At 50.3% G+C, this 23,268-nt stretch overlaps 1 protein-coding gene across 2 annotated transcripts; it reads right to left on the bottom strand.

The window, feature by feature from the left end:
- Positions 1 to 118: 118 nt before the first annotated feature.
- On the bottom strand, positions 119 to 23,268 carry frem1b (Fras1 related extracellular matrix 1b). Of its 2 annotated transcripts, XM_068318701.1 has the most exons (36): positions 23,077 to 23,218; positions 21,031 to 21,376; positions 20,756 to 20,850; positions 20,272 to 20,531; positions 19,974 to 20,173; positions 19,251 to 19,574; positions 19,067 to 19,175; positions 18,857 to 18,988; positions 14,843 to 15,187; positions 14,453 to 14,595; positions 14,174 to 14,370; positions 13,990 to 14,080; positions 13,556 to 13,723; positions 13,236 to 13,444; positions 12,545 to 12,638; positions 12,214 to 12,466; positions 11,933 to 12,127; positions 11,299 to 11,487; positions 10,991 to 11,187; positions 10,679 to 10,907; positions 10,242 to 10,386; positions 9,341 to 9,482; positions 9,046 to 9,253; positions 7,206 to 7,470; positions 5,965 to 6,382; positions 4,580 to 4,781; positions 4,358 to 4,502; positions 3,275 to 3,404; positions 3,128 to 3,200; positions 2,869 to 3,018; positions 2,230 to 2,549; positions 2,071 to 2,106; positions 1,432 to 1,521; positions 1,242 to 1,360; positions 952 to 1,037; positions 119 to 556 (listed from the first exon to the last, which is right to left on the bottom strand). In XM_068318701.1, the coding sequence occupies exons 2-36, from the start codon at positions 21,244 to 21,246 to the stop codon at positions 366 to 368; spliced, it is 6,366 nt and encodes a 2,121-aa protein (XP_068174802.1). In that variant the 5' UTR covers positions 21,247 to 21,376; positions 23,077 to 23,218; the 3' UTR covers positions 119 to 365. The 2 variants fall into 2 exon arrangements, 1 of the variants encoding a protein (XP_068174802.1); XR_011036685.1 differs by lacking the exons at positions 119 to 556; positions 952 to 1,037 and having other exon boundaries at positions 1,345 to 1,360; positions 1,432 to 1,564; positions 23,077 to 23,268.

The raw sequence follows: 23,268 nt of genomic DNA, 5'->3' as shown, positions 1-23,268 counted from the left end.
ACAGGTGTTATCTCTAGCTAATGTTTAACAGAAGGCTAGGGCTCCATGCGGCTTCTCCTTGATGTTGTCACCTGACCACCTCACCTGATCTCCTGACTAAATGTAACTCACAACTCGCTAGAAGAAGACAGGAAGAAGCTTTATGTGTTGCAAAACAATTGTACAATGAAATAACAAGGTCAATTTGAAGTCCTGTGGTCTCAAACGTAACACAATAATCCATCAATAATCAATAGTTGATTTAACACCTGATGAAAGATTTCTGTGACAATCACACCTGCCAGAGCTGGATTCTACACTCAGAGCAGCAGATCATTAAAATAGGATTTGTTGCCAGTGGCCATCATGATTGGTTGAGGAAATGATCAGTGGGCCGGAGCTGGCGCTGAACAGATGACCCGGTGCTCTGTGTGGGCGGAGCAGTTTGTGGAGATCCACCTTCTGGGGTGTTCAACCAGCACGCAGTCCAAGTCCACCTCAGACGCATCGCCCAGCAGTCCCGACCTCTCTGACTGACGGTCGAACGACGTCCAATGGCCCCAATGTCCAGCCGCACCTGAAGAAGAGTTAGAGACTAGGACACTGGGTGGGAGGTTCTGACAACCAGGAGCCAAGAACAAGGTTCAGGTCTGACCAGTTCAGATCCTGTCTGGTTCAGGTCTGATTGGTTTAGGTCTAACTGGTTCAAGTCTGGTTTAGGCCTAAGTGGTTCAGGGCTGACTGGTTCAGGTCCTGTCTAGTTCAGGTCTGACTGGTTGAGATCTAACTGGTTCAGGTCTGACTGGTTCAGGTCCCATTTAGTTCAGGTCTAACAGGTTGAGGTCCAACTAGCTCAGATCTAACTAGTTCAGGTCTGCTGGTTCAGGTACCGTCTGGTTCAAATCTAACTAGTTGAGGTCTAACTGGTTCAGGTATAACTGGTTCAGGTCTGACTGATTCAGGTTCACTCACCAATCCAAAACGGTTTCCTCCCTGCAAACTTCCAGAGCCAGGCGGTGTCTCTTCTGGAGGGGGCGGTGGTCAGGCTGCTGTTGAACCTGGCACACAGGATTGTAAATGAAACAATTGATTGGACTCCAGCCTGCAGCAAGACCAGTGGGTTCGTTTATGTTCTTCTTGATTTACCTGGACCTGGATGAATGACAACCTCCACAAACAGGCTTCATCATCTCATCATCATGATCATAAAGTTCTCAAGGATCATGAGGCTTGCCAAAGATTCACTACCGGGTGTTACTTACAGCAGTGAGCAGGTTCTGTCAGCGCTGGCCCAGCTGGCCAATGAGGAGCTGATGAGGTAACAGTGTCTCCGGTAGTGGGTCCACCCATCAGGACAGGAGCCACTGACGGACCCCCCGATCTGAGGAAACAAAACACACTTTTTCACCGTGAACCATCCATCAGTGTCTTCACAGTCATGTCAGTTCCTACCTTTTGCTGGTGCAGTTCTGGGAGGAATCCTGGTTCTGGATGATCCATCTGAGGAGGCTCCCCGAGCCGGAGAGGAGTCAGACTGTGGAACTGAAGGAGGGGTCCCATTAATCACCTGTGTTCCTCATTTTAACTAGAATGAAAATTTTAAAGTTCAAAATCAAACAACAAGACCACCACCTGTGCTGTGTTGTTGCTGCTGTGATACAAAACACTTTGTGTACAGCTCGTTTCAGATGCTAAAACTGTTTTAGCTGCTAATTTTTCAAAAGAAGTTCGGACAGAGGTGACTATGTTTAAGCTAAGGCTAGTAAAAATGCTAAGCTAAGATCATGAAGACTGAAGAGGGACTTTTTCAAACAGCTACTCATGTAACAAATGACATGAGGCTCCCTAATGTATTAATATTAGCTAATTTTAGCTGGTGCACTGGCTACAAACTTGCTAACGTTAACTCTAACTCTGTATCGTTGGAGATAATTTGATACATATCCACAGTGCTGGACCAGGTGTGTCCTCAGGTGAGACGTGCACATGTTAGTGACAGTGTTTGACCAGGTGTATCCTCAGGTGATCCAAACTGATGTGGTTGTTGTGTCCGCAGCTGTAAACATGTAGCATGTTAGCAGTGAGTCTCACCGTCCAGACCTGCTCCTCAGACCTCCTCTGATGGACCTGAACCAGCAGAGACACAAACAGTCAAACATCTGTAGAAGAAGTACTGCTAGTAACATGTTTAAATAAAGATTTAGTCCCTTTAATGTTTGTTTTGGGTTAATGTCTCTTTCTGGAAGTCACCTTTCCTTGTCCATGTCTGACTCCCAGTCCGGTGCTCCCAGCGGACACTGCACCTGCTCCCGGTACCTTCCTGAAGTGTATTTGTCTGGAACTGGGGGCTGCCTGGTCCTGCAGGTCCCCATCCCTGTAGTCCTGGTAGGGCCGGCGATTTGGTACGTCACCTCTGGGAGGGTGAGGCTGGTTCTCCCACACAAGCTCTGCCTCGATGTCGATGATGGGGTCCTCCTCCTCCATTGTGGGAGGGTCAGGGAGGTGAGGAGGAGGAGATGGGAGTCCTTTCTCACCTTCCTCAACCCTCAGGTCATCTGGATCGCACCGTCCTGGAGGGCAGCAGAGATAGACGTTAAGTGATGTCATCATGATGACGTCACTTTACTGGGATCAGTCTCATGCTAAATGAAGTACCCACACCTGATTTGTTACCCTGTAAAGCCCCTCCTACATTTGTAATCATCCAGACAGAACTTCTCATCCACGGACTGAACCTGCATTACCTCAGCTTACCTGTAGGGCTAAGTCCTTCTGCACCCCTCTATTGCTGTGACCCAACAAGGACTGACCCCCTACACCCAGAGGTTCATTCTACCGGACCTGAATCAGGAGTTAGACATCAGGTCTCTGCAGGTCAGAAGTCTTTACCTCCTCTGGGGTCGATGATCTCCACACTTGCAGAGGTCCTCTGTCCCAGGACAGCGTTCCTCGGGTTTTTCAGGACAACAGTGAAGGCCTCATGATTCTCCTCCAGACCATCGTCTATCAGGTAGATGTTCCAGGTTTTCAAATCGACCCCTAAACAGAAGCCAGACAAACAGAAAGTAGTATATCATCGGAATACTACTTGCCAAGGGGCAGTACCTTCCAACTTTCATGGGATAGTTCTGAAACCTGGACAACTCACCTGGGTCAAACTGGATCAGAGCAGCTGTGCTGTGGGTGAAATCTTTTCCGGGTTTGGCCGATCCCTCCTCCACCTGCACAAACAAGGACATGAAGGAGACGCCGAGCAGAGATTTGCAAATGTCTGGAGTCCGGGTCACAGCGGTACCTGGATTGCAACATACGCTGGGTCAACACTCCTCCCGATACGTTGAATCTGGATCTGAAGCATTCCTGAAGTCTCACAGGTTCTGTAGCAGGTTGCTGACAACTCGACCCGAGACCAGGACAGCTCCAGTCTGCAGGAGACACTCTGCTAAGACCTTCATGTACCAAACACTAGTGTACCAGCATGTTCCCTGAGTGTGAAAACCCCCCTTTTCCCGGGATCAGCGCCACAGAACTAGGAAGGACTGTGAGTCTGAGGAGAACCTTTTTGCTTCTTCTTCTGTGGTTCTCTCCAGCACCAACAACCTAATAACCCAAAAACCTACCAGTCTGACAAAAGAATAACCAACAATCCAGTAACCCAATAACTCAACAACCCAACAACCCAATAGCTCAACAATCCAATAACGTAATAATATACCCAAGACAGTGTGCCCTTGTTCTTTGCGGTCAGTACATTCCAGGAACCACACACGAATGAGGAATCCGCAACCGAGATCACGATCCATTTGTCTTATTATTTTCAGTAATTGAAACATTTATGAACCCTCCCAATACATATTAAATCTCCTTCTATCTGTATTACCTTTTCCCACACTCTGATAGATTGTTTGAAGCACTTTTGTGTCTCACGAAAGCCTGAACTTAACGGAACAGAGCACACTTCCAGATGCCGTCAGCCAATAGAATGCGCGCACGGAATCACATGACTGCCTACTAAAAATCTGCAATTAGATGGAGTCGCAATCGTTGATGCGCGAGGGCGCACTGTAGTGTAAATTTCCCAGTTTGGGATCACTAAATATCTTAATAACTCAATAACTCAACAAACCAATAACCCAACAACCGTGTAACCTCAAAACCCAATAACCCAACAACCTGATAACCAACAACCCAACTACCCAAATTATTAGTATCATTATTGGACCATTACTGGACAGAGGCCAACATAGTTTTGGTGAAACAGAATGTATGACGTGAATGAAACTAATGTTGGTCGCATTAGAGCTGGTCTGACTGAACCAGGTTCTCTTTAATGGATCCACAATTCTGGTCCCTTTTATAGTTCCATCTACAAACCTACATCTCAGGCTGAGCTGCGTTTCCTGCCAGGTCAAAGAGACGGAACTGGAAGCTGTCACTTGTCACCTCCACATCAGCCGGGAGGACAAACACCACGGCGCGCCGGCCCACATCCTGCTGGGTGAACCGACCCTTGATGTACGCCGCTGGTGGGAGGAAAGCAGTTTCAGGCCATCACAACTGTGGCATTCTGGAGCTTTTGTGCACCTGCCAGGTGACTCACCCGTCAGAGAGTTCTCCAGGTAGCCGAAGTGTGGCGGTCTTGTGATGGAGAACTCCAGCTTGTCTGCAGGACTGTCCCGGTCGGAGGCTTGGAGGTGTGTGGAGGTGATGAAAATGCCATAGCGTCCACCACCCAGATCCACCACGGTGCTTGGACTCCTCTTCGTGGTTAGACTGGGCGGGGTCCGATCAACCCGGTCCACCTGAGCACAGGAGGTTGTTACTTTGTGGTTGTCAAAAGTTCCCGATCTGTGGTGCAACGCCTTGTGAGAGATCCTGTCTCCAAAGTCTCCACAAGTGGAGCAGCAGCTGTTCGTGGGGTTCCGTCAACTACTGACTCAGACAAGGACAGCTTCCTCACCAGATCCCACAGGCGTAGTTCTGGCTTACACCACTAGATGTCCTCCCTGTCATGTGTAAGACTCAGCAAAGGCTGTGAGGAAGAGGTTTCTCCTCATCACTGCTAAAGCAATATACAGTATAATCAATATATCAACAGTGATGTTGAAGCAAACATCACTGAAATGGACATACTTGGTTCTGGACTTATATCATTGTTTCTATGATCAGTTCTCTGAACAACGCTGACCACAAATGGGTTGTCTGTTGATGTAAGAACCTCAGGGTCTGTGAATGGATCAGAACATTTTACACTGGATCTGGAAAGAGAGGATCATCCGGACCTGACATCAGTACCAATCCCAGACCCGATCATCCAGACCCAACATTGGTACCAACCGAAGACCTGAACACCTGGACATGACGGTGGTCACATCTGAGGCTGATGGTCTAGATGCGGGTCTGGATCCTAACGTTTTTGTTGGAAGACAAAATACCCGCTTTGTGTTTGTTCTGATTCTAGTGGGTTTAGAAAGGGAGATGGAACCAGCATGCCTCAAAAGTTCTGTGTATTGGGATCACACACTGGACTCAGTCCAGCAGTGCTAGCGGCCCAGCTACCTGCATGTGCTTCAGTACATCACTGATAAATGGACCCCAGTCCACCGACTCTGGTGCAGCCGGGACTTGACTCACACATTCCTGCCACCCTTCTTCCTCTACGTGTTTCTGACAGCTTGAGCTAATAAAAGCTAATTATACTAACAAGTTCCCGAGGAGCTGAAGTCTCCTGCTAGCACTGCAGGTATTGTTAGCATGTCTTTTTTTTTCACTCTGGACTCCTCCCCAGACCACGTGTCTGGGGGGGAGTCCAGAGAATTTTTACAAGTGTACTCAGCACAAAGCCACCTATCAACCGAGTCTGTCTGAACTTCCTTAGCAGCACACTAATTAGCGGTGATGCTAGATGTTTAGTCAGTGCTTCCACTCTGTCCATCTCAGTCAAAAAAGTGTGGCCCCACCCCAGGCTGGGCAGTGTCTGCTCACCTGTATGTTGAAAAGAGCAGGCTCCTCCCTCAACTGCCCAAACTCCAGGTATCCTCTGTTGCTCCCGTCGGTCGGCAGGAAGTAGAATCCATCGATCTCTGCCGGGCTGCCCGGGTTGTGATGGTAAGCCAGGTTCTGCTGGTCCACATCAGTCTGGGTGAAGGTCAGGGGCGGAGTCAGCGGGGCTCCTCCCAGCAGCAGGTTACCGTAACGCGGCGGCTGTGTGATGATGTAGCTCAGGTTGGAGGCAGCAGTATCGGGATCGGTGAGCTTCAGCTGGTTGGCAGTGATGGTTTCCATGGCGCCGTCCTGCAGACGGAGGCCCGTGTTGTGGAGTGTTGGCGGGATGCGGTCGACGTGCTCGATGATGAAGTGGAGTGTCCCGCTGCGGGACGAGTCGCCATTCGTGACCACAAAACTGTAAGACCAAACGACACGCAAACCGCTAGAGTGTGCTTTCTCAATTTCCCTTTAGGGGTCAAATCAGTATATAAAATTTAAAAATGAATAAATAATTAAAATGTAATAACAAATAATAATAGTGAAAAATAATTTTTTTAAAAATAAGAGCAACAATAATAATAATAATAACAATTTTGTTGATTATAAAATATTGGCATCGTGGTCAGTCATCAAGCACATAGTGTAACAAAAAATCACTGTATGTGTGTGTGTGTGTGTGTGTGTGTGTGTGTGTGTGTGTGTGTGTGTGAGAGGCCCGGGGCAGTTTGTCAGCTCAGAGGCAGATTGTTTTGGCAGAGCGCTGAGAGAATACCACACACACACACACACACACACACACACACACACACACACACACACACACAGGTCCTGGTGTAACATCTGGCTCCCACGTTGGCCATATTTGCCCAGGGACGGTCATCTGTGGTCGGTTCTCTGGCCGCCGCCGTGCCAGTGTGTTGTTATTCTCCTGATCGCAGCCATTCATCATCTGCTGTCACACACACACACACGCACGCACACACACACACACACACACACACACACACACACACACACACACACACCAAACCCTGGGAAATGAAGATCTGACCCTGACTCTGTCCTCATCTGGAGACTTGGTGGCGGTCGATGTGACGTCACCATGACAACCGTGGGATGCTCTGACCGTCTTTTTTTTCTCATTGATTGTTTGTTTTCATTAATTGTTTGATTTCATTGATTGTAGTTTGTTTTTCATTGATTGTTTGTGTAACCCGGGGCGACGCTGTGGTTCTGACCTGAGGGCGTCGACCTCCTCCCGGTGGCTGTTGTCGTGAGTGTAACACACTCGCTGTGCCGTTACGTCCAGCTGCGTGAAGCTGGCCAGAGGGACTCCGGGCCGATGGATGGCGTGGACAAGTCCGTTCCGCGGCGGAGCCGACACGGTGAAGACCAGGTCCTCCGGACGGCCAGCCGAGTCGGACGCCAGCAGGACGTCTGTGTTCAGGACGACCCGCTGGCCTTCTGTCAGACGCACCGCCTGGCTCAGCAGCACCAGGTCCCCTGCAGGGTCAGTGTGTGTGTGTGTGTGTGTGTGTGAGTGTGTGTGTGTGAGTGTGAGTGTGTGTGTGTGTGAGTGTTTGTGTGAGGGTGGTGGTGTGGGGGGATACAGAGAGATGGAGCAGTTTTAGCTGCTGATTTGCACATTTTTTCAGAAGAGATGTTCAAATCTTTGATGGGTCGTGAGTTCAGGTCACCCAAGGTCAAAGCTGATTAGCCTGATGAAAGTAATAAACATGATTGAACCAAAAAACACAAAATAATTAACATAATACGTGATATTAACAAAAACAAAAGTCGTAATACACAAAAATGTAATAAAGCTGATAAGCATAATAAATGTTTTTAAAAAAATCCTAACAAAAGGTAATAAACATGATAAATTTAATAAATGTAATAAATACAACAAATCTAATAATCATAATAAACCCAATAAACATAATTGAACTATTGTGATAAAAATAATGAACATAATAAATGATTAATAAACAAAAAACACGTAATTGTAATAAACATAAAAAATGTAAGAATCCTAATAAATCTAATAAACGTAATAATTGTAAAAAAAATTGAAAATTTAGTGAATCTAATGAACTTAATAAATATAGTAAATGCGAAAAATGTAATATACCCAATTAACATAACGTAAAACTATTTAGTGCGTGACCTGGTGCAGTGTTTGGCGTAGGAATACACTGGTTCCCACACTCCCCAGGTGGTTAGCGTCCCGTTAGCAACACCCGTGACCCCCAGTAATGGTTAGCACCTGAACCTAAAAGCATGTCGAGCTTAAACAAGCGTTTAAGTTCTGACAACTGACACCAAAGGGTCTTTGGGGCCCCGACGGAGCCGCTCCACAGCTGCCCCGCCTCCCCGCTTTAATTATTCATCTGAGGAGGCTCGCGCCTCACCTCCTCCTCCTGGATCAGAGGGCTCAGCGCCAGGAGGGCCGAGGAGCGTGTTCACCCGACTGGCAACGGCAGAGGGGGGGGGGTGGGCGCTCAATAATACATGACCTCGACCGGCCCCCGGAGGAGCAGCAAGGAGGAGGAGCAGTGAGGAGGAAGAGGAGCAAGGAGGAGGAGTGCCAAGGACCTTCTGAACTTCTGTTTGTTTTCTGATGGTTTGGGGTTTTTCTGAGGTGATGAAGATGAGGATGAACCTGGAGATGAAGGGTTAACTGATATATAGCAAATGTTAGCAACATCGTGTTTATAAAAGGCCAGGGTGCTAGCTTATGTTAGCGATCAACTCATTTCAGCAAAATCGGTTCTGCAAATAAGAAACAGCGCCACCGCCTGCCTGCTGTCGTTATAACGACGGGGATCGAGCACTGAGGTACTTCCTGTGACCAGTGCACCTCCTTTAGCATGATGCTAAGGAGGTGCAGAGACATGCTGAGGCTAAGCTAATGCTAAGCTATTATGCAGACAGTGACAAATTCCAGTTTCATGGACCAATGACGTCAGCGTGTCATGATGACATCATCGGCCGATGACACGATGACGTCATCGGCTGATTACATGATGATGTCATCGGCTCATTGACGAGGACGTGGGGACCTGATTGACCTCTGACCTTTGTGAAGACTGTGGATGGAAATGAAGAAGCTCTGAGGCGGGGTCTCGTTGTCGAGGTCGCTCAGGGTGAAACGGAAGCTGTCGTGACCTTTGAACTTGCCGGCGCCCACGCCGGCGGGGGAGTGGGCGTACCAGAGCCGGTTCATCTCCACGTCATCCTGAGTGAAGTTCTGACCGGCCGTTAACCCCGTCCATCCCGAGTCCGTCTGCAGACCGTGTCAGAACAGAAGACGACCGGTGAGACCGATCCCAGCGGGAGGTCAGAGGTTGTGACCTTCCTCGCCCGTCCTCACCTTCATCAGCAGGCGGCCGAAGCGCGGCTCAGCATCCAGGAAGTAGTACACCTGGTCTGGGGGGGAGTCCAGGTCCTCGGCTTCCAGGACCATGCTGGAGATCATCCGGCGCCCCCCAGAATCCACCTCCAGCCCAGCGTTCCTGAAACACCAACGAAGAAGAAACAATGAACCGGAGGCTCCGCCCAACACACGAGTCAGCAGTTTGTTCCTGGACCAGAACTCCTCCTCTGAACCGACGTCTACCTCGAAGTTCTTCTCCTGCAGACGCTTGAACACAGCAGGAAGTTGAAGGTTTGTCTAGAGGGGCGGGGGTTGGGGGGTTTTGGGGGGGTTGGAACATCACAAACCGTCTGGCTGCTTCTTCACTCGTAACTAAAATCCACGCCGCGTCCGTCTTGCAGGACGCCGTCTGCCAGGTGTGTGTTACTTCTGCCTGGGCGGGCTTTACAGCACCGGCCCGGCCCGTGCCAACCCACCCTCACCCTCCCTCGGTGGGTCGTGGGGACACATGGGTGAGGAGTGGAGGGGGGGGGGGATCAGGGGACGGCATGGGAGAGCCAGTCAAACGAAAACGTTAGGGGGGTGGGGGGTAAGGCATATTCCCTCCGTCAACACTCAGTCAAGCAAAGTGATGCGCCACATGTTACACTTTACCCCCCCAGCAGCATCCCAGCCCCCCCACCCCCCCAAGCCCCGCCCTCCTGTCTCATGTCATCGTCCTAATTCGCATCTAAGGAAGAACGCAAAAGTTTAAAACACCTGAAGAAGAGACTAACACCTCCTTCTGTGTGTGTGTGTGTGTGTGTGTGTGTGTGTGTGTGTGTGTGTGTGTGCGTGTGTGCGTGTGTGTGTGTGTGTGTGTGTGTGTGTGTGTGTGTGTGTGCGTGTGTGTGTGTACTTGAGCAGTCGTGGGGCCTCGTCGTTGACCGCCGTCACGGTGACCTGAGCCGTCCCCTGGACTGTGTGGACGCCATCTGTCAGCTGCAGCGCCACGGCGTCCTTCAGGGTTTCCGTGTCATCATGCATGTACATGATCTTCAGACCTGGGGGGGGCGCGGCGGGTTGGGGGGGGGGCGCAGAGGAGCAAGAGGGGATGAAGATGTCCGTCATTTCTTGAGCTGTTATTTACAGTAAACATGAAGATTGTCATGGAAACAGGATGTTTACAAACAAAAATGTCTGCAGACAAATAAACTGTCTGCAAAACCCTAGGTGGAGGGGGCGGAGCTAGAACAGGATCACTGGGGGTCGCCAAGGCAACAAACAGAGGTCGTGGTGAGGTTGTCAATAGTGACATTCTGGTCTTCTTCATCAACGGATCTCCAGACGTCTCACCCTGGTGGAGCTCCTGCAGGGTGAAGGAGGTGACGAGGAGGCTCCTCCCCCCATGGAGGGCCCCGCCCACCTCCCTGTAGCGGCTCACGTCGGTTCCGTAGACGCCGCTGATGAGGCTGCCGTGAGCTGGCGGCATCACCACGGTGAAGGTCAGAACGTCCTCGGGAACATCCAGGTCGAAGCCGTTCAGCATGGAGGGAGTCAGCTCCCTGACCCCGCCCTCCCTCACCTGGAGGAGGAGGAAGAGGAGGCGGTCAGAGTGACGCCAACAACCCGCTGGTAGAGGAGAAAGAGACGCTCTGATGGACTCACGGTGAAGTTGGCGAGCAGTAGCGACGGCTGCTCGTCATTGGTTGGATTGATGATGATGTAGATGGGGACAGGGGCGGACCGATGGACCCCATCACTGACACTGATTAACAGCTGGTCGACAGTTGGCTCCACCCCTTTACTCTCTGATTGGACGTAGTTGACGAAACCAGACATCAGGTGGGGGAGAGTGAAGGATTCTGGGAACAAACAAAAGAAAGCCCAGGTTACACACATATACACACACACATACACACACACACACACATTAAAACGCACACACACACACACACACACACACACACACACACCGACACGGACTCCTGCGTTGCTCTTCTCAGAGCCGGGAGTGGGCAGGGTGTTCTCCAGGAAGCCGTATTGAGGGGGCGTGTCCAGGTGGAAGGTCAGCTGATTGGGGGGGCTGTCAGGGTCTGAGGCTCCTAAGACCCGCCCACACAGGCAGGAGGAGGAGCCTTCATCAACAACCAGCATGGATTCACCTGGACAGGTAAGCAGAGTTCACCTCAGAGACATTAGCCTGGTTAGCCTGGGCAACACACACACAAACAAAACTACCCACAGTGCATTGTGTAACAACAAGAATGAAGTTCACAATGACTTCAGTCCAACAGACCAGCAGGAAAACCCTAAATAACTAAACTAGTCTCTTCTTCAGGTGTTTAAACTAGTCTCTTCTTCAGGTGTTTAAACTAGTCTCTTCTTCAGGTGTTTTAAACTAGTCTCTTCTTCAGGTGTTTAAACTAGTCTCTTCTTCAGGTGTTTTAAACTAGTCTCTTCTTCAGGTGTTTTAAACTAGTCTCTTCTTCAGGTGTTTTAAACTAGTCTCTTCTTCAGGTGTTTAAACTAGTCTCTTCTTCAGGTGTTTTAAACTAGTCTCTTCTTCAGGTGTTTTAAACTAGTCTCTTTAGGAAGAAGACGTCTCACCCAGAGTGACGACAGGCGCTCGATTGTTCACGGGAACAATGGTGATGTTGAGGTCGTACACAGGAAGTGTGCCGTGCAGCGGTACAGGAGGGGGCGGGGCATCACCATGACAACAGTCACTGTTGCCTCCGGCCTCGCCGTCAGAGATGATGAGGGTAATGGTGTCAAACGCCGCCTCAGGTCCGACCTCTCCTCCTACAAACAACAGAAGGCAGAAATGGGATTGATTTGTTTGCTCGACCGGTCACGTGACCTCGTCCCTTCCCATGAGGTCTTGCGACCTGTGTGGACATAGTAGACTTGTCCCTGCAGCAGGTCCTGCTGGGAGAACTTGTCCACCATCTGTCCTGCTCTCTGCAGCTCCCCTAGAACTGGACTCCGGGCCAGCATGTAGGTGAGCCTGGAGTCGTCGCTGTCTCGGTCCGTGGCTGACAGGAAGTCCACCGTCACCTGGACCCGCCCCTCCTCCTGACAGCTTAGCTCCGCCCGAAGACCCCCGCCCAGCTGAGGAGGCTCATCGTTTATTGGCAGAACCTGGACATTGGTAGACCTGCTGTCTCAGATGATGATGATGATGCAGATGAAGAAGGTGATGAAGATGATGATTCTCACCTGTATCAGCAACACGACCCCCACTGAGTTCAGACCGTCCGTCACCTTCAGACGGATGTCGTCCTCATTGGTCTCTGAGTCGTCGTGGATGTACCTGCAGTGCAAAGTCTGTCAGCACTTTAACAGTTCAGCTGAGTTAGTTTGAACCTGGTTCAATTTGAACCTGAGTCGGTTTGAACCTAAGTTGACTTGAACTTGAGTTGGTTTCACTCTGAGCCTACTTGAACTAGAGTAAGCCTGAACCTGAGTCAACTTAAACCAGAGTCACTTTGAACCTGGTTCAGCTTGAGCCCAAGTCAACTCGAATCCAAGTTGATTTGAACCTGAGGCATTTTGAACTCAAGTCTACTTGAACCAAAGTCAGCTTGAACCCATGTCAACTTGAACCTGAGTCTGTTTGAACCTGAGTCAGTTTTAACCTGAGTCAACTTGAACTTGACTCCGTTTGACCCTGAGCCGGTTTGAACCCGGGTTGGTTTTGAAGCGAGTCAACTTCAACCTGAGTCAGCTTGAACTTAAGTTGGTTTGAATCTGAGTCAGTTTGAACCCGAGTCTACCTTAATTAAAGTCAATTTGAACCAGAGTCAACCTGAACCTGACTTGGTTTGAACTTGAGTCTACTTAAACCGGAGTCAGCAGGAACCTGAGCTGATCAGAAACCGAGTTTACTTGAACCAAAGTCAATTTGAACCTGACTCGCAGTCCTCTCAGGTCCTGGAGGCTGAATTGTTCTTCCTGGTCCAGGACTCGGCCCTGCAGCTCCAGTCGGCCATGGCGAGCCCTCCTCTGGATCTCCACCCTCAACACCTCCTCTCGGCTGTCACGGTCTTGAACCAGGAGGTGCTCCTCCGTCACAAAGGCCCCGCCTCCCTCCTCAACCCGCAGCAGGTTGGTGAACGCCTGAAACAGCAGAGGATCATAGATCTGAATGTTCACATCAAAACTTTTAAATCTGAAAAGACAACGTTGACTCCGATCAGGACTGTAATGAATGTCTGTTTGACCTCTGACCTCTGGTGCCTGGTCATCCACTGGGGTGACAGTGATGTTGAAAAGGAGGCCTGAGACGGTGCCACCATGTTGGTCGCTGATGGAGAAGACGAACTGGACCAACAGGGGATCTGGACCTATGTCCTCTACCGGAGGCATGAAGGCCACCTTCATGTGGTTGACCGCGTGCTGGCAGGAGGGAAAAAGGATTTACTCAATTATTTTTAAGGTCAAGGATGGGCTTAAGAAGGTTTTCATGGTGGGTTGAGGGATCATTTGAGGGTCCAAGTAGGAAAGTATTGATTTGTTCATTATCATCTAATTTGGGCATGTGAGTCACCTTTCAAACCGTTTAGTCAAACTGTGAGAGAACCTGAAAAATGGGTGATGTTAGTCAGACCCTCAGACCCCATCAGACAGGAGGATGAGCCCTGAAGGCCTTCAGTTCCTCAAACCTGAGTGAAGGACTTCAGGACTGGAACCATGTGGTCCCTCTTCATGCTGGAGGTGCTTTCGGTGAAGAACAACCGTCCGGCGTCCATCAGTCTGAAAACAATAAAAACTCATTTCAGCATTTCTTCTTGTCAGAGCTCTGTGCTAAGCTAGGCTAATCCTGCCTAGGGTCAGTTCCATCCTTACCCAGGATGCAGTGGGCTGAAGCAGGGCTGTGTGATGACGTAATTCAGGTCCACATCTGGGTGCTCCCTGTCGGTGAAGTGGAGGTGAGCCTGGGTGATGTAAACCACATCCGTCTCCTTCACCGTCAGAGACCGGATGCTGCCGAGAACCTCCACCGGCAGCTGGTCCTTCACCGGGAACACGTGAACCACCACCGTCTAGGTCCACGGGGGGAGACGAGTTACTTCAACAGGACTCTGACCGGTCTATGGCCATGTCTAGGAGGACATCTTTACTCACGTATGTCTGGGAGAGGTTGGGTGGCTGGTGGATGTCGGACAGCCTGACCTCAAATGAGTCTTCAAACAGCTCCTCTCCTGAGTGCTGGTAGTAGATCTGACCCTGGATCAGGTCCTTCTGCAGGAAGCGGTCCACCAGAACTCCTACACCCACAGATCAGAAAGCCATCAAGCCAGCAGCTCGTTTCTACGACCGCACGAGAACCCAGATGTCGAGAAACAAGGAGAAGATGGACCGTCAACAAATCTGATTGGTCGGTTCAGACCGGATTGTAGCCATTCATCCAGCTGGAGACACTGAGGAACTGAACTAATCAGAAAGTGACAAGGGGAGGGGTCCTGTGGCCTCTTTTGGGTCCAAGTCAACCTTATTTCACTTGTCCCATCTCACCTGTCTCATGGGTGGAGGTCCTCTGGACCAGCTGCCCCACTCGGGGACTGGAGACCACCTGGTAGAGGATGTAGTCATCGCTGGAGTCCAGGTCGGAGGCCAACAGCATGAACTCCTCCAGTCTCACGGCGCCACCCTCTTGGACCTCCACCGCCACGTTGTTGATGAGGAACGGCGGAGAGTCGTCTTTTGGCAGGATATTGATGGGGAACTTGTGACGGATGCTGTGGCGCCCGTCACTGATGCGGAACACAATGTGGTCACGGGTGGTGTCGCTGTCAGAGTGATGGTAGACAACCACGCCCTCCCTCAGGTCCCGTACACGAAACATAAATGCCTTCCCACCTGGAGAAAATCCAAAACACACCATTTCTAGTCCAATCAAACCAACAGCAGGCTTCATGTGGAAGTAATAGATTACTGCTGAAGCCCTGAGTAACTGGATACAACATCAATGTGGAAATGTGAAAGGCAGAAACAGGAGGTAGCTTTAAAAACAAAAACTTCATTCACAACACAACTACAAAAGTTGCGTTTTGAATGAAGTTAGTGTTAACCCTAACTCTAACCCTAACCCAATCCACAAAGCCTGGCCCTAACCCTAAATCTTTACACTACCCCTAGTACCTAACCCTAACTCTGACTTGACCCCTAACCGCTAACCCTTGCCCTAACCATAACCCTAACCCCTCATTGTAACTTGAACCTCAATCCCCAAACCTAACCCTAACTCTAACCGTAACCCTAACCCCTGAACCTAACCCTTGCCCTAACCTCATGCCCTAACCCTTACTGTAACTCCAACCTTAACCCCAAACCCCAGCACTAACCATAAGCCCTAAACCTAACCCTAGCCCTAAACTAAACCCTAGCCCTAATCACTCACCCTAACTCTAAACCCTAATCCTGACCCTTGCCCATAAACCTAACCATAACTCTATCCACACCCATACCTCTAACTCTAAACCTTAATCTTAACCCTTGCCTTAAACCTAACCTTAGCCCTAACTCTAAATCCTAACCCTGCCCCTAGCCTTCAACCTAATCTTAATCCTAACCGTAGCCCTAAACCTAACTTCTAACTCTAACCCTAGCCTTAGCCCTAGCCCCATCCCAGAGGACTTGATGGACTTTAACGATGCTGATCTGCTGGGCTTCTAGTCTCCTTCTAGCCCCGCCCACATGGCGTGGATGTTTCTCAGATCTGAACTACTGATGTGAGCGTGAGACTTCACATGTGAAGAATTCGTGTCCTACATTAATGAAATGTAGGCCGGTCCATCTGTCAGCTCTGCTGCTGGCTGGCCCTCCTAACACCGTATATGATGCTAAAGCTAACACCAGAGAGTCACATGACTGGCAGCCTACTGGCAGACATGTGTTGTTGGGCTCGGTTTCCAGCCAACGCTTCGCACTTTGATTTAATTACAGTCTTCAACACATTTTTCTCCCATTGTCGCTTGGAAATAACAAGTTTGTGTTCGCGCCTGAAGGCACCACAAGGCTCTGGCTGGGGTTTGTCTGTGAGCACCGGTGGGGTAAAACATGGCGTCCTTCCCGGTGGTCTCCCGGTTGCCAGGATGAGAGCTTCCTGTCTCCCTGCGTGTGCCAGACAGACAGAAGGTCAGCTGACAGATTGAGAGAGGAACGGTCGCGAGCCCGAACCTCATTAGCAACTTTAGCGAGGGAAACGGTTAGCGGTCCAACGGATGGAAACAACTTGGTAATTGGGCCCAAAGGTGGCGCTGGGCAGCGGGCCCATATAGGGGAAATGAGACCATGTGTGTGTGTGTGTGTGTGTGTGTGTGTGTGTGTGTGTGTGTGTGTGTGTGTGTGTGTGTGTGTGTGTGTGTGTGTTGGACAGGCAGCCATCCATTTGGCTGACGGCGTTGCAGGGACTGTCCCACGCTGCAGCGCCGTCACCCATCGCGGAGGGTCAGAGGCGCTCCTCAGGGACCCCAGCAGGAAGGGGCGGAGCTGAGCCAAACTTTACTTCCTACTTAAGAGTGAAGAGGTCCAGAGTGGTGCTGGACCAGGTGCTTCTGCCCGCTGCCGAGGGGGGTTGGTGGAAACCTGCCCAGTGGGACAAAACTTTCAACTAGCATCCAACCAGCAAGGGCGGAGCCAGCAGAGTCCATGAATGAGCGTATCAGTGGGGCTGTCAGGAGCAGGGTCACATGACCATGAAATAAACGATGAAGATGTCCATATTTGATGACAGGTATGTGTTTGTGTGTGTGTGTGGGGGGGGTCCTGTAGCGGGTGGCACTGGTTCCGGACCCAGGTTTTGTGTTTTCAGTTAGTTTTCAGTTAGTTTGGGCTGATTTCATACTATAAACATCTATTATTTACATTTATTATTGTATTTATTCATCAGGATGAATTGTTTTTTGCTTGTTTTCTAATTTGTGAGTGTGGGCGGGGTAAAAGGTGTGGCCTGACACGCCCACAAACACGACGTGTTGTCAGCTGCTGGGTTGTTTTGTGTCCAAATAAGAGTTGGTAAAAAAGAGCACCTTCTTCCTCCTCCTCTTCCTCTTTCTCTTCCACTTCCTCCTTCTTCTCCTCCTCCTCCTCCTTTCTCCTCTTCCACCTTCTCTTCCTCCTCTTCCTCTTCCTCCTCTTCCTCTCAGTAGTCATGAGAGGTTACCCCCCTCAGGCCCCTGCTGTTCCTGTCACCTCCCCCCTAGCTTCTTGCTAGCTGGTAGCATTAAAACCTGTTTGGGGACAGGGCATCTGCTCCCTGTTCACGGCGGCATGAAATGACATAAGTCCGTCCAATCTGCTCGCCGCCGCTCTTCATCGGAGACAAAGAGGCCGACTCCCAGCGCGCGGGGCTGGAAGGGAGGCGGCGGCGGCCTGCTCGCTGCCGCGGCCCCTGGCAAAGTGGCCCCATTTTACACCTGATTAGAAAACACATGCGGGCCCACTGGACATATGCTTCCCCAGCCACAGCGCCGTCCCCGATGGACGGAGACACATGGAGGAAGGGAGGCAGAAACGGCTCGTCTTCATCACGGCGGCCAGCTTCTCTGCCTGTCTGGTTTACAACAGCGTGTGGAACTGAGGCGTTCTAGTCTGGTCGGTCCAGTCTGAGACCCACATAAAGGGACACCTCAGGAGAGCCTGGACCTCCACCTGCAGCTCTACTCCTGGTCTGAACCTCAAACCCATCAATTGTTTATGCGGCAATTCTACAGATAGTCCTCAACTTACGAACATTCCGACTTTTGTCCTAAGATAAACCTTTATTTGTCCCAGAGTGGGGAGATTTCTTAAAGTTCCTCTTTCTGCCACGACCCAGAGGGGCGTAGCACCACTGCGTTCTCGCAACTCCAACACTCGTCTCCAACTCTTGTTGTTATTTGTAGTTGTGTAGCGGTTCTGATTCTGTGTTATGTAGTTTGTTTGGGGTTTTTTTAGAAATCAGGACATCTTATGGAGACTTCATTTTATCTTGTGTGCATTTTTTCCAGGTTCACTCCACGAGCAGCTTCTTTTCTGCCATTCACAGAGGAAGTGCTGTTTTTGTCCCTTCAAAATACAGGCATGTGCTTCCCCTACCCAAAACTTCAGAATATACACCGTCCTGTTCTACAGCACAGCAACACACCACAGCCACAGTTGTCTGTTAGCATCTCAGAGCGTCAGGCTTCGTAACTGGGATACTTTACTGTTTATCATGATGACCATCTCTCTGATGACAACTCTGTGGCCTGGGAACGCCTTGGGATTCTCCTGGAGGAGCTGGACGAAGTGGCTAGGGAGAGGGAAGTCTGGGCTTCCCTGTTTAAGCTGCTGCCCCCGCGACCCGACCCCGGATAAGCGGAAGAGAATGGATGGATGGATGGATGGATGGATGGATGGATCACTAAATTTTCAGGGTTTGTCTCAAAGCTAGCAGTAGACATGCTAACATTAGCTGAAGCTGCTAGAGGGGACTTGTCTTTCAGGTGAGACGGTTCTCCTCATCTCTGAAATTATTTCAAAGTTTGCAAGCGTAGTCTCCATCACCTCTGACGCTAAGGCGTCCATGAAGAGGTCCATCCACCGCCACCAGGTAGACGCCATCGATGTTGTCACTGTCAACTATTTGCAGCTCCTCCCAGGTGATTGGTCGGGACTGACCCTCCAACAAGTCCAGACCTTTAGAAAGAAATAATCGTTTACAGATCGCATTTCAGGATTTGACAGTAGATGTTCACCTGTGATGTCATCACGTACCCATGTTCCAGGAGACTCTGGGTGCGTTTGTTTCAGTTACCCTGATGGAGAAGTGGACCATGATGGGTGAGCTGGTCATGAAGGACCCGTCGATAGCCTGGAACTCCACCTTGAATATGACAGATCACAGATCTTGTCCATTGTCCAGACCTTTAATCTTTACATTCAACATGACTTTGTGTACCTCATAGTTCCTGCGCTGTGATTGGCTGCTGTTGGGAGGTTGGTAGGCCACCTTCATCTCTTGAAGGTCCAGCCAGGTGAAGGACGTGATGACCTTTGTGTGGTCATCCAAGTGGGTGATGTAGCCGCCAGTGGGAGGGATGGTCACATTGAAGACCAGCCTCTCCTGTGGCGTCTCGTGGTCGCTGGCATCGAGGGCAGCGGTGGTCAGAGGTGTTAGGATGAACTGATCCACCTCCAGGATGAAGGAGGCCATGAAGGCGGCTTGGGGTGGCTGGTTCTGCATCGCACCGTGGATCAGAACCGGAAGCCATACCGACTCCGCCTGGAAGCAACGAGACCAAAGAAGCTAAGGTTCTGGGTCTGGAGATGAAGATCTGATTGTCTGTGACTTCTAGCTTCACACACATATTAGCACATAGCGTCATTACACTGGTGTCAAAGAGTCCAGAGTCTGTCCTCCCCCAACCAGGACCCCAACATAGAGGGCAGCACAAAATTAGCAAATTAACTGACTACCAACTGCTTCTGCTTGCAGTACCAAGCTCAGGAGCTAGTGATACAAGGCTAAGGTGCTAGTGGTACCACGCTCAGGTGCTAGTGGTACCAGTGCTAGTGGTGTCAGGCTCAGGTACCAGCGGTACCGGGCTCAAGTCCGTTAACACCAATTTGACAGCAGGTATCCAAACACTCGGTGGTCTATGGAGGCTCCTTGTGGGCGTACCTCCAGCAGGACCCTGGTGGTCTCCTCCCTCAGCTCCACCCTGATGGGGATGTAGTCTATCTCTGGTGAAGGTGGGCTCAGGTGCTGGTACTTCAGACCAGAACTCAGGAAGTCCTGGCAGCTGGTTTTGAGGAAATGAACCTGGCTGTTGTCATGGAGACAGGGCTTGTTCCCAGGACAGAGTGCCACCGTCTCTCTGCCTGAAAGGGAGACAGACAGACAGCCACACTAAGCATCACATATGCACATCACCAACAGTAAGCTAATTGGTACCGCCGTCTGCCTGGGGGTGACCTACCCTTCCTCTGAGTGGAGTCTTCCTCCCTCACCAGCTGACCCAGAGCTGGGACGCTGGTGTCGCTGGTCAGCAGTCTGACGGTGCAGACCAGGTGATCTGCAGTCTGGATCTTCAGGACAGAGCCGTCGATTGCGTTGGACAACCCATAGAACTGAGGAACAACCAACGGGGTACTGCCCAGCTCCACCAGACCAGCGTCTGAGTCCATCACCCTCACCGGCAGAACCACTGTCTCCACCAGAGAGTTGGAGGACGTGAACCTGCTCACAGACGGGAAGAGGTCAAAACATACAGGAAGAATTACAGTCAAGAAGTCATGTTTCTGTCAGGGGTTGTAGTTTGGTCCATCTTACAAAGGGCATGGCTCAAAGAGTGTGGCTGTTTGTCTGCCAATCATGTATCATAAAGTAAAACTAGAAATACTGCTACTTCTAATACTACTAGTGTAGTTGTAGCACTGATGCTAATGCAGCTGCTAACTGACCTGTAGATTCGGAGCATCACTGTGTCTCTATCCAGTTGAGGACTGCCGTTGTGAACATATCTGACCTCGTCCTCCAGGAAGCTGCAGTCAAACACCTGCAGAGACACCAGAAAGACCAGAGAGACCAGTAAGACCCATAAGACTAGTAACACCAGTAAGACAAGTGACACCAGTAACAATAATGTAACCGGTAAGACTAGTAACCAGTAACACCAGTAACCGTCCCTCTCGGCCCACCCGCACCAGCCCCAGTAGCTCCAGTGGGCGTGTCCTACCTGTGGCACGACCCGCCCCACCCTCTGCGTGACGGGTTCATTGGCCACCACCTCCACCTTGCAGTCGGCGTTGGGCTCCACGCTGATCTGCAGCTCATTGGTCGTGATGAACGCCGCCTGCCCCCTGACGACCTCCACGGCCGACCTCACCGCCGCCAGACCCCCGCTGCAGATGGGCGTCGCCGCCAGCAGCAACAGCACCACAACGGACGCCATTTTGGACCAGAGGGCGTCCTGTCGGTCAGGAAGAACCTTCTGAGGAGAACCGCTGATGATGAAGGAGGATGAAGGCCTCACTGTTTCACGCGCTTTCCCTTCTGTCTGGCTCCACCCACATCCTCTGGAACTGATTAATACGGACAAATCAATTCCGGAGCAACGATCACACATTCAGACGTGTTCTATGTGTTCCACATATTCTACATGTTCCACATGTTCTACTGGTCAAACAAGGGTTAATCTGGAAGCTTCACATTTGAACCGAAGAAGAAACGACCTTTGACCCTGAATCTGAACCACAATGAGAGCCTGAACCAGTCTGGAATTGTAGTGTGGGTCTAAATCCCAACAGCCCCCACAAAAAAAACCCTCCCAGCATGCAACTGGCTGCCCCCCCCCCACTGCTCCACACGCCTGGCCGGACGATGCTGTCACCCTCCATCAGACTTCAGCCCGAAGCCCACGGCAGGAAACAAGGGGTTAATTTGTGTGACCCTAATGAGGTGCTGGAATTGTCATGGGGGGTGGGGGGTCTTTTCAGGATCAAAGCAGGGAAACAACTGGGGCCGGCGTGTCACCCCCCCATCTGTCCAGACTTCACAAACTTTATCAACAGGCAGCCCTGCCCACTGCTCCGCCCACTGCCACGCCCCCTGACAGTTTTGTAAACAAACCCAGGTCTCTGGAGTCGGTCCAATCAGGTTAGTTCATCTGTAGGCTAGTTCATCTGTAGGCTAGTTCATCTGTCTGTAGGCTAGTTCATCTGTAGGTTAGTTCATCTGTAGGTTAGTTCATCTGTAGGTTAGTTCATCTGTAGGCTAGTTCATCTGTAGGCTAGTTCATCTGTAGGTTAGTTCATCTGTAGGTTAGTTCATCTGTAGGTTAGTTCATCTGTAGGTTAGTTCATCTGTAGGCTAGTTCATCTGTAGGCTAGTTCATCTGTAGGTTAGTTCATCTGTAGGTTAGTTCATCTGTAGGTTAGTTCATCTGTAGGCTAGTTCATCTGTCTGTAGGTTAGTTCATCTGTAGGTTAGTTCATCTGTAGGTTAGTTCATCTGTCTGTAGGTTAGTTCATCTGTAGGCTAGTTCATCTGTAGGCTAGTTCATCTGTCTGTAGGTTAGTTCATCTGTAGGTTAGTTCATCTGTAGGTTAGTTCATCTGTAGGTTAGTTCATCTGTAGGCTAGTTCATCTGTAGGTTAGTTCATCTGTCTGTAGGTTAGTTCATCTGTAGGTTAGTTCATCTGTAGGCTAGTTCATCTGTAGGTTAGTTCATCTGTAGGTTAGTTCATCTGTAGGTTAGTTCATCTGTAGGTTAGTTCATCTGTAGGCTAGTTCATCTGTCTGTAGGTTAGTTCATCTGTAGGTTAGTTCATCTGTAGGTTAGTTCATCTGTAGGCTAGTTCATCTGTAGGTTAGTTCATCTGTAGGTTAGTTCATCTGTAGGCTAGTTCATCTGTCTGTAGGTTAGTTCATCTGTAGGTTAGTTCATCTGTAGTTTAGTTCATCTGTAGGTTAGTTGTAGGCTTTCATCAAACAGTTGAGCTGCTGGGTTAGGGTTAGGGTTAAAAACAGGCCGTCTGGACAGGAAGTGAGGGAGCGCTGCTGTCCTCTCACGTCAGCTGTTCTGACGGTGTGTGAAGGTGTGTGTGAAGGTGTGTGAAGGTGTGTGTGAAGGTGTGTGAAGGTGTGTGAAGGTGTGTGAAGGTGTGTGAAGGTGCGTGAAGGTGTGTGAAGGTGTGTGTGAAGGTGTGTGAAGGTGTGTGAAGGTGTGTGAAGGTGTTTGAAGGTGTGTGTGTGTCGACCGTGTGTATCGATCAGCTCCTACCTCCAGTCGCTGCTGCTCCTCTGCTCGTCTTCTTCACCCTCTGCACTCAGAGGAAGAGGAATGCTGTCAGCCACCAACCCCCTCTTCCTCACCGTCACTCCCCAGCACTGAGGGAGAGGGGGCGAGTCGGGTGATGGGGGAGCAGTGGGGCGGGCTCTGGCCCAAAAGCAGACAGGAAATGTTGTGAGAGCG

The sequence above is a fragment of the Antennarius striatus genome, chromosome 7, assembly GCF_040054535.1.
Source record: "Antennarius striatus isolate MH-2024 chromosome 7, ASM4005453v1, whole genome shotgun sequence".
NCBI lineage: Eukaryota > Metazoa > Chordata > Actinopteri > Lophiiformes > Antennariidae > Antennarius > Antennarius striatus.
Note: the sequence above shows the minus strand (reverse complement) of the source record. Positions and strands in the feature narration are given on the sequence as shown.